This window comes from Ochotona curzoniae, unplaced genomic scaffold, assembly GCF_017591425.1.
Source record: "Ochotona curzoniae isolate NIBS_2020 unplaced genomic scaffold, NIBS_Ocur_1.0 scaffold_1852, whole genome shotgun sequence".
In the NCBI taxonomy this organism is placed as follows: domain Eukaryota; kingdom Metazoa; phylum Chordata; class Mammalia; order Lagomorpha; family Ochotonidae; genus Ochotona; species Ochotona curzoniae.
The window spans coordinates 25,216,672-25,227,745 of NW_024467087.1; the positions used below are offsets into that span (position 1 = coordinate 25,216,672).

General features: G+C 40.0%; 1 protein-coding gene across 1 annotated transcript; it reads left to right on the top strand.

Moving 5' to 3' along the window:
* Positions 1–8,131: 8,131 nt before the first annotated feature.
* CT83 (cancer/testis antigen 83) lies at positions 8,132–9,318 on the top strand. Its single transcript, XM_041000077.1, has 2 exons — positions 8,132–8,329; positions 9,019–9,318. Exons 1-2 carry the CDS (start codon positions 8,255–8,257, stop codon positions 9,316–9,318), a joined length of 375 nt encoding a protein of 124 aa, XP_040856011.1. The 5' UTR covers positions 8,132–8,254.
* The last annotated feature ends 1,756 nt before the right edge of the window (positions 9,319–11,074 follow it).

Below are 11,074 nucleotides of genomic sequence, written 5' to 3' on the forward strand. Positions count from 1 at the left end.
CAGTAAGAACTGGAATGGGTTGAAGGCCAGTCAGAAAAGGTCACTGTTCCTGCTAGGGCAGAAGGTGGACTATGTAGGGCTGGCTCATGGACCCACTGCTGGGCATGAGACCTGGCATTGGGAGAGGTTCTGATGGAGGAGCTTGGAAATCTCCTCTGTTGGGGCACAATCCCTGCAGGTAAGCTCAAGAACCACCATAGAGGCAGCCCAGACTAAGCCAGGGAATGGTACCCACTGGTATACATTTGGTGCAGCTCAGGGGAGGACCCAATTGGGCCAGTTCATATCACATGCTGGTGAATCAAAGCACCAGAATAGAGTTTGGGTCACTCAGGGTTCAGTCATAACACATACCAGCAGACATTAGGGCTCAAATTGGAGCTGGTTGAGCTGGACTAGGTTGTATCTGCCACAAATGTAAGCTGGAAGTAGGGATTGGCCAGGCCAGGCTATAGCACCCAATGGCAAATACTGAGGTGAGGGAGGCCATGCCAGACTGGGACACAGCACCCAACCAGAACATGTGAGAATCAGGTGGGGAAGGGGCAAAACCAGTAGGGAGGCTGACTGAGGCATCCCTACTGGGCCATCACTCCCACTGAACAACATGAGTTGGAATGGGGGCAGACCTGGCCAAGCAAGGGCTACAACTCCTGTTGGCCTCATGTGAGATAGGTCAAGGAAAAGCCAGACTGCGCTGACTGTTCCTACTAGTGTATACATAAGTCAGAGTGTGTGAGGGTTGGTTGGGCTTTGTCTCAGCATCAGCTGGCAGATGCTGGCACTGGGGGCTAATTCTGTCAAGCTGACCTGCAGAACCACCTGGAGAGTGGAAGATCCAGGAGTGGGAGTGGGCAAAGTAGGGAAACAGTGGGCACCTCCCTCTTGGGATGTCACTCCCCCTGGAAAGCATGAAAACCAGATCTGGGGCAGGCATGGTCAGAGAATGGCACCCACTGGCACATGTTTGACCTGGATAGTGGGGCTGGTTAGATGCAACTAGGCTTCAATGCCCATTGACATGTATGAGAGCTGAATGGGATGTGGGACAGACTGGACCAGTCTGCTGTTCATACTGGCAAACATGGGAACCAGGGCAGGGGCGGGCCTGGTGGGGTTTATTACAGGTTGCTCCAATTAGGCCACAGTGCCCACTGGTGTATGTGAGGGCCAAGTATGTGATGGGCAGGATTGGGCTGGGCTGCATCACCCATTGGTTCATGTAGAAGACAGGGCTGGATGCAGAACTGACCCAGCAATTGCAACCACCAGCATATGCATAAGCTGACTGGGGCAAGAGACTGTGCCAGAACCTGTACTGGCAAGCACACACAAGATTCAGGCCTGAGATTACCTCAGGTGAAGTTTCTTGGAGAATCCCCCAAAATGAACTGTTTAACACAGAACCCCAACCATGAAGAGAATGGCAGGTTCCATGGTCTGACCATGGAGTGTAGGTGTCAAAGTTGAGCTTCCTCAGTTGCTCAGACGGAGCAATGGACAGCGTATCCAGGTGAACATGGAGGATATGGCAGTCGATTGGAGCCTGCAGAGGACACCTGGTACCACAAAAGAGAATGGGAGGACAGAACAAATCAAGCAACTACTACAGCCACGCTGTTGGCAGTGAAAATCTGGGCAAATGGAAACTCTCAGGTATACTATGTGTTAGCCAGTGGATTCTGGAGAGATTTCATTGTGCTTTGCTTCGAATGGCAAGATTTGTAGCAATTCAGAACTGTTGAACTATCAAAACCACTTGATTATTAAAAAAAAAAAAAAAGAACACTTCAGCAGTGCCTTCAGAGTATGCCCCACATCAGGGACCCTAGGATTATTGGGAGGCTTGCTGTGACTTCTCCCTTTATCTCTCATCTTCCCCTAGACACAGAAAAAAAGAGAATGTGGAAACAATGGTCTTACCCACTTTCCTGTAGCCCTTGACACTTTGCACCCTAATCAACTATGTAAAGATTATCAAAATAAAATAATAACAACAATAAAAAATGAAATCCTTTCTTTTGCAACAAAATGGATACAATTGAAAACCATTATGAATAGTGAAATGAGCCACCCCTCAGAGGACAAATACATGTTTTCTCTGTCATGTTGCAGTCAATATAGAATAGAAAAATATATAGGAATGTTCTCAACATTCTATGATGTGATTGTCATTTTTAGCCTGTGTTTGTGTTCCTATAGAATTGTGGTCTTCTACTTTTTAGTTGTTGACCATATGGTTAGTAGCGAATTAAATCTTCAGATAGAGAGTAAATTAAAAACATTTATTTGCAAAAACTGGTGAAGGGAAGATTTGAAGGAATGGAAGGGGATAAGGGAGCAGTGAGGCAAGTGTGGTTGTCTTCTATAGGATGCATTAGAGCTATTTTTCATGTTAATGAAAATTTCGATTCAAGAAGTTAAACATCAACTAGTAACTTAATTCTATTAATTTTAGATAACCTGATCAACAAAATGCTACAGTAATTTATGTGTAGTTACTTGTGGCTTATAGTATCACAGATCAATGAACTATGATACATTCCATAAACACAAGTCACCGATTTATTTGACCCTCATAATATAGCATGATTACAAATGTAAGGAAACTGTAATTGAACACCATAGAGCAAATAAAACATAAAGTAAACCTACAATGCCCTCTGTTGATGAAATGTGTGACTAAAAATTATTTGGGCAGAATAACACTTTCCAAAATACAAAATTATTAGTGAACTTTTAATTTAAATCAGCTTATATAAAATGTGTCCTAATTTATAATATCATAGGATGAACTTTCTATGTTTCTCTGTTTTTCTATCAGCTAATATCAAAATTTTGTAAGTTAGTAGAAAAATATCAAAGTATAAGTGGCTAATGCATTACTTCCCACTGAATGGCCTTAGGCATGATCCAGTTTGGCCTGGTTTGGAGAGTAGTAAAGGGAATTATTTTTAGGCAATTTCAATAAAAGAATAAAAAGGCAAGCTGGTGACATTCTGAAAAAAAAAATGATATTACTGCTTTCCTCTTGCTTTTTTGTAACCGTCACATACCAGCAGAAATTTGCAGAAATGAACCCATTTATTTCTGATTTATGGACATAGATATTAGCCGGTATACTGACACAAAACATAGTAACTCCTCTCTCCTTAGTAATATAATCATACATTTTGGTTAAGTGTATTTGTCACTCAATAAGTATGCTATTTCTTAGACTCCTTATAGTGTTCCTTTAGCTTTGTTAGTATATTTTAGTCAGTAAAATGAAACAATCTTTCGAGTCCATCATTGCAGCACAGAGTATTAATTCAATGCCTGCAATGCTGACATCCCACATTAATGCTAGTTCTAGGCTTAGCTACCCACTTTCCATCAAGGTCCCTGATAATGCATCTGAGAAAGCAGCAGCAGTTGATCCAAGTGCTTGGGTCCCGGTACTCTGTGCAGGAGAACTGAGTGGAGTTCCAGGCTTCTCTCTCTGACTCTCATTCTGCATTTCAAATAAATGAATCTTTAGTGGAGCTGTAATCTTCTTGTGCTTTATTTGTTCAGTATTATGATAAACAGTGAATTAAGCCTGTGGATACAGAATGGATTAAAATTGTGTCTTCACAAAACAACTAATGAAAGGAAGAAAGGAGAGGAAAGGAGGGAGATTGGCAGGGAGCAGGGGAGTGAGGGAAGTGTGGTTGTTTTCTTGCAACTGTATCTATGAAACGCATAAGATCTATTCTCTTTGTTTTAATAAACATACTAATAAAAGAAAAAATTTTTAAAAATCATACATGATGCTTTAATAAATATTCCCTGGAAAGAAGAAACATGTTCTTCCTTTGCTTGTCCACAAGTTAGTCAGCAAGAGCAGTTCAGCAACTGTCTTAGACCAATAGGTAGATGATACATGCTGAGGACAGCAAAGCAACCGAGTGTAATGAATCTGGTCCATTGATTACAAACTCCACCATCCCCACATCCTAGATTGTCTCCCTCCTAATCACCTACTGTTGTGGACTTTAAAGTGATTGATATTTTGAATCTCTGCCGCAACTGAATCTAAACCTATATCTAAAGGATTCCATAAAAAATGTCATTGGTAATTTCATAGGGATGGCATTGCATCTATAGATTGCTTTAAGCAGTATAATTTTCATTATGTTAATTCTTCCAATCCATGAGCAAAAGGAATATTAGAATAAGTTTTCCTAGAGACTGTGACTGGGGTGTGTCAGAAAGCATCCAACAAGATAAGCTAGGGGGTGACAGATGCAAGCTTGGGAACCTGTTGAGAAAAGGCTCCAGGAAGAAGAGGCAAAAGTTTCTGCAGAGAGGTACGAGACACTCAATAGGCAACACTACACTGAAGGAGCAGAACAAACTTACAGGACTGATTTAACCCAATTTCAAACATAACATAAAACTATATTGTGTCTATACACCTACACATGAATGTTTATAGCAGTTTTATCATAACTGCTGAAACTTGGAAGCAACAAAGATGTTCCTCAGTAGCGGAGCAGATAAGTACACTTTTGTGCTCCCAGATAGTGGAATATCATGCTAGACTAAAAATATGAGCAATAAATCCATGTAAATGTGGGAGCTAAATTATTTTAAAATCAAAAAACAACAACAACAAAAGAAAAACCAAACAAACCCCCAAACACCTGTGTATATCAGTATTGGTGCAAAGACAGTTTTGCCAGACATCGTTTTATATGTTTGTCAAACAAATTATTAAGAATGATTTGCTAATATAATCTTAATAATCTGCAATTATGTCAAAATATACCGTGTATGTACAAAATTGATTTCATTTGGTTCTATTTATATCCTTTATCTATTACTTTCCATTTGTTGAACTCTTTTTAGTGGCGTATTACGCCTTTGTCAGGCAAATACCATGCAAATTAAGTGTTATATAAAAAAATTTTAAATATAGAAAAACAAAGACAAATACATTAACAACAAAAGAAATGAACCCTTCATATATACACAATTCTTTCATAAGAAGGGTACACAATCATCCAGTGAGAAAAAGGCAATCTTTTTCCGCAAGTGGCCTTGGGAAAACTGGGCATTCACACGCAAAGCAATTAATTTCCACCTTTATTTTCCACTGTATACATACATTAACTGAAAATGGATCAACATCTCAACTTCAGTGGGAAAATGCTAAATTTCCTGGAAGAAGACATAGAAAATATTTTTAACATTGGATTTATTGCTTAGGCACCAAAAGTACAGACAACAAGAAAAAAAAAGGGATAAATTAGACTTCACCAAAACTATTTTTTCTCCAGTAAAGGGCACTATCACACTCTGGGCTTGCTTCCCACACTTCCTGTCACCAGGCTCTAATCTCGTGGTGGCCAAGGATGGGCCAAAAGCAGGACTCTCCCACCACTCCAAGCCCTTCCCAGTTTGTTTCTGGGCCAGGGCTAGGAAGTAGGAGTCCTGTTGAGATTACAGGCAATGGGCTGACCCCGTGCACACATGACAGCCTTCTGTCTCAGAGTTGGGATTCCTGAAGAAGCCTCTTTCATCCCCTTGCTGGTCCTTCACCAGCATCTGATGTCTCTGACCCTGGAGGTGTAAAACTGTGTAATTAAATACATGTAGTCAAATTAGTCAGCATTTCCTTCCCGCTCACAGCCCAGTCAGTACTGGGGCTGGGGACACCCTGCAGCAGACTGCCTAAAGGCTAGGTTTCCACTGTGATGCAGTGAAATAAGTCCCTACCAGGGTGTGCTTTCATTCCTGGGTGATCCTGGGTCCCAAGTCTGGAGTGTGGACAGTGTGGGTACAGCCTGGGCACAGAACCTTGAAAATCTCTCCCACATGGTATAGCTATTCTACTTGTGGGTATATACCCCCAAAATTGCAAAGAGAATCTCAGAGATCTTTTGTAATATATATAGTTATAGTTATAACATATATAGCAAAAACAGAGAAGCAACTCTATCCATTGATGAGCAAATAGATAGGCAAAGCATAATATATGCCCACAATGAAACATCATTCACCCTTAAAATGAAAGTAAATTATGACACATATTACAACATGTAGGAACTCTGCATATATTATGCTAAGTAAAATACACCATTCAGAACAGAGCAAATATTGTAACATTCAATTTAGGTAGTCAAATGAATGGATCCAGAATTTTTGAAGTTGTGGAGATGGGGGAGGAAAATTAGTATTTAGAGACTATCGAGCTTCAGTTAAGGAAGATGAAAAAGAGATGAATGCTGATGATGGTTCTAGCAGCGTGCGAATGTTCCTATTGCTATAAAATGGTATGCTCAAAATGACTAAAATGTTAAAATCTATGCTTGAATACTTTATCACAGTAAAAAGATAAAATGAAAAATACTAAGGCTCAGCAGTAGTGCTCTAATATGGTTGACAAGAATGTATTCATATCTCTGAACTCTTTCTTTAGATAATAGTAGAATCCAAATTCAAAATGTTTTGTTAAAGACAAGGTTACTGGGCTTCATTCAATTTTATTTAATAAAATGAGAAATTAAAATGTCAAGATAACTATAATAACATACTAATGTAAGTATTATTATCCATCTATTAAATGTTGAATCCATCACGTCTCTATTCTAACTCCTCTTCCATTTGTACTCCCTAAACTGACATAAGAGACGTTCTTCTATATCAATTATCACTATATGAAGATGACAAATAATATTATAACTTCAATTATTTCCCTAAGATATATTTCACATTTCATAGTCACCTCAAACTCAACACATCCAAGAGTGACTTCATGATCAGCAACACCATATTTGGTTATTTCCCATCCATGAAATAAGCCGTAAAGCCATAAAAGCAGGAACTTCAATTTCCTTTATGCTCACGTACTTTATTATGGTCTCCCATGCCACACTGTACATATTGCCGTCATTAGTCTTTACATGTTTACATTCATTTTTGTGTTGATTAATGTCTTTCTCATACATTAAAATGCACATTCTATGTGGACAGAATGTTTACCTTTGCTCAAAATCATGCTCCCAAAATGCAACACAGTGACCAGTGCATATATAGTTTATAAAACTCTTGTTGAATGAATAACACGTAAAGCTTTGAATTTAAAAATGGAAAACAGTGAGATACGAAAATATGAAAAATGTAATTCTTCTTGTCTATGTGAAGATGAGAATTGCTGCCAAAATATTGGGCTGCAATTTGACATTCACCTTAGCTCTGGCTATTGTGGTTAGTTCTGGTCTATCATTTTCTACTTTAAACTGGATTTTCTGACTACTCCTTATCCAGTGAAATAAGTACCTAGAGCAACCTATCTAGTTCAGTAATTCCTGCATCTGTTACCTCTTGTTAATACTATCCCAACAATGAGTACCCGGGTCCATTTCATAGGCGGAAAATGGTTAAATACTCAACGCTCACAAATGAGGTCGGGTCATCACGAGGAGGCGGATAGGATAAGGAAATGGGACAGTTCATCTCAAACAAGGTTCAAGTGCTGAACATCCTAGTCCGACTCTTGGTCACAAGTCTCAAATGAGTTTAACACTACAATCTCTAGATTTGTGAAACACACAATATTAAAAACATTCTAACACAAATTTGCTGGAATGATTCTATGGGAAATGCCCCTGGATGGACATTTTTAACTGTGAAGTGTTACAAGCATCTACAGTTATACCAATCCAATTGAGATTGGAGTAAATACTAAAATATCAAAGGGAGTGTGCAGGCGGCACAGCTTCTGGCAAAACCTTAATATTTTATCAGGAAAAATGTTTCACAGTGCAGCTCTATTTTGGTTTTGAACTGTGTAATGAAGTGGTTACAAGCATCAGGTTGGTTAGCTGATTGGTTTACTTGCTTTTTGGTTTTTAAATTTTATTTAATGAAGGAGCAGCAAATTTGAATCTTATATTTGACTAGTTCAATGTGCAGACTGTCCTTCCACCCTATTTAAGCTTTTTGAAAATCCGAAGCTCTGCTCTCGCCTCTCTAGCGACGTTATATAGTAACCAAGTGAGCGGTTGTTAAGTGGGCTGCCTTCTACGTCATCAGATTGTGGCGTGCAACCTCGCATGCGCAACCAATTGTGAGCGCGTGCGTTTTCTGGTGTATGTAGCTTGAGCACCGCAGACAGTCCCAGTAGGACCAAGCAGTGAGATAAGCCTATCGCCTTGGGTGGCAGGATCTCAAATCGGTCGCTTAGCGGCCCCCTGACTCCCTAACACCAGCTGGAGGAGTATTCACCATGATTTTTGTCTTAATGACCTGCGCTTTGTTCGTTCTTCTGGTTCTCTTCTGGAAAAAACGGTTGAAGGCAAAGGTAAGAGATTGGAATTAGGTGAAGGTTGATAAGTACAGGATGGGGTTTGAAGGAAAGCAGAAAGGTAGTAAAATAAGTGGTAAGAGATGATCTTTCCCATCAGAAGAGCACCAGTCTTCTCTGCCTCACCCGCTCTCTATCCAAGTTCCCACATTTTGAAGCATAGTCGGATTTAACAAATCGGTAAGCAGTAGGGTCAGCTTTTACAGCACAAAGCACCCATTGGCCACTCTGCTCCCCCATTTCAGCTATCTGTACCTTCTCTCTCGCCTACCTTTTCTGCTTCCTCCCCATAGCTCCCTGCTCTCCTTATGGGAGCCTTGTAGCCATTTACAAATCATTGAGGTCTGAATAAGGTCTCCTGGGCTAAAAGTTGGAAATAAATGCTTTCTGTTTGTTTGTTTTTTAGTTTAGAACTCAAGAGTTATTGTAGGCCTGTCGAAGTACCCAACACAGATAAGCAAAGGGTATTGCACTTTGATGTTATAAAGTTTCACTCACAAATATTTTTCTTCTCAGGCCATCTCTGGGGAGGATGTGTCTCCCAACTGTGAATTCATGTAAATGTTTTTAATCTCTAGTTTAAAGGACAAATCCATCCTGGTAACCAATATTAACCAAGTTATTGATGAATTTTGGAAATTGCTAAACTCAATGAACTACACATGCACAATTTCTTTCCTTTACAGAAAAATACTGGTCACAGATCATCAAATCTGGCTTCTCTTGCACTAGCAGCAACTGCTACTGGGTCGGCTAAACGCAATATCAATAAGGGTCTTTCAGTCAACAGGCTCTCTCAGGATATCTTAAACAACTTCCCTCACTCCGTAGCCATGCAAAAGCGAATACTGATAAACCTCAGGATTGTGGAATACAAGCTGGCTGAACTGGAACATTTCCTACTTACTCAGGGTATTAGTGATGCAGTACCTAAGCGACAATCCCCTAAAAAGCATGCAAGATGGAGTGACAGTGAAGGCAGTTAATAAAGGCGCTTTGCTTGACTTCAATTGATCATGTGGTTGTACTGAATGAATCACTGGGGGAGAGGGGTGAGCACACCAAGTTAGACGCAAAACACAAATATCAATTGAGTTGTTTAATCATGTTCGATTTATTTGGAGACTTGGTGACCTGTTGTTAATATAGATTTTACTATGAAAGGAATGAAAGCACAATGGAGATGGGAAAACAACTCAAAGGCCTGAATTGTTTGTATTTTTTGAATACAATAAAAATGCTGTCAAAAAGGACATAATTGATCTTAATCATATTGTAGTATGAAGTGTTCTCTAATGGTCTGTAATACTGTGACTGTGTCCAAGAGTGCATTAAATGGGACTTGATGGAACCCTTACCAGTGGGTATCATACAGTTTTGTCCATTGTTGAATCTGTGTAATGAAGTCCATCATGAGAAGTCTGGTAAGGTCTGTGTTTTACATCTTTGCGAAAACAGTGACACAAACCCTTAATTACTCCTTGTGGTCAGTTTTCAAAGGTATCTCTTCCTCTTTGCACCTCTTCTACCCCAATTAAGTTTCTTTTCATTTCCAATGTGTCCAGCTCTTCCCAGAGTTGCAAAAACCACCCATAGAAAACTGCATGCATTTTCCTATTGGATGAACAATAATATCTCAAATGCAATGGTTGGATGCATGCAATATTATGTGGATTTAAATCATAACATTTCTTAGATCAATTGAGCATCTATTTCAAATTATTTTATAAAATCTGGTCTACCAAAAGAAGTTTTACGTAACATTCACTAACAATATTTGATCTACCATCATGACCTTGATATCATTGAAATGGAATGGTTCCCACCCCCAAAAATAAATTACCAGTATAAATCAAAGTTGTGTGTTAATCCTTTAATCCTTTCATCTCCAGTCAAAAGTAAGGAGACAAGGAATGTATAAGAAAAACATATTGCTTCTAGTTACACTCACTTGCAAAGCCCAAAAAGCCAGCACTATATATTGTCTAATTTGGGGAATGATAGGGCTATTTGAGATTCAGTGAAACTCACGAATCTTCTTCCTAGGAAAAACCACATGTACACATACACAAAAAAGGTATATATAATTTTGATTTCATCTGTTCCCTGAAGCCTAGGGTAAGAAACATAGGGATTGTTGAAAAGTTTGTTATATATTTAGGCATGGTTTGCCTTCTTTGGGGAGGGGAAATGTTTAAAACAACTCTCAAGAAGAACCCACTGGGCTGCACCACTCAACCAGTGGAAAGGGCACTGGTTGGAACCACATGGCAGGGACAGACACCTTGACTTGGAACCCAATGGGCCACACCACATGGGGTTAAATGCTGCAGATTGCCTTGGGGAAGAGAATCAGGGGACACACCAGAATGGGGGCCACTGGGGGGCTTGTTTGACAGGTATGGAATGATATCTTGGTGCTTCCATGGACCAGCCAGTAAAGTTGCAGGTGATCAAGGGAACTGAGATGAGTTGGTTTAGAAAATGGAATCCAGAGAGCATGTCTGAGTCAGCCTAAAGCACCCACACATGCACAAAAGCTGGGCTAGGCTAGCTCACAGTGCGCACTGGCACACACAAAAGTTAGGACTGGGTAGCAGGTCAGGCAGGGGTAGGCCAACAGCACACACTGGTAAGTGTCAGGGGATGGGATGGTCCACATCAGGCTAGAATACAACATCCACCAGTTTGTTGGAGAACCAGCACCATCCCTGCTGGACTGCAGTGCCTGCCAGTGTGTAC

What these genes read in the sequence shown, in the direction of transcription:
- CT83 (XM_041000077.1), top strand. Translation starts at nt 8,255, where the DNA reads ATGATTTTTGTCTTAATGACCTGCGCTTTGTTCGTTCTTCTGGTTCTC. An exon ending in AAAAACGGTTGAAGGCAAAG is followed by an intron (nt 8,330 to 9,018) that starts GTAAGAGATTGG and finishes TTTCCTTTACAG; the next exon opens with AAAAATACTGGTCACAGATC.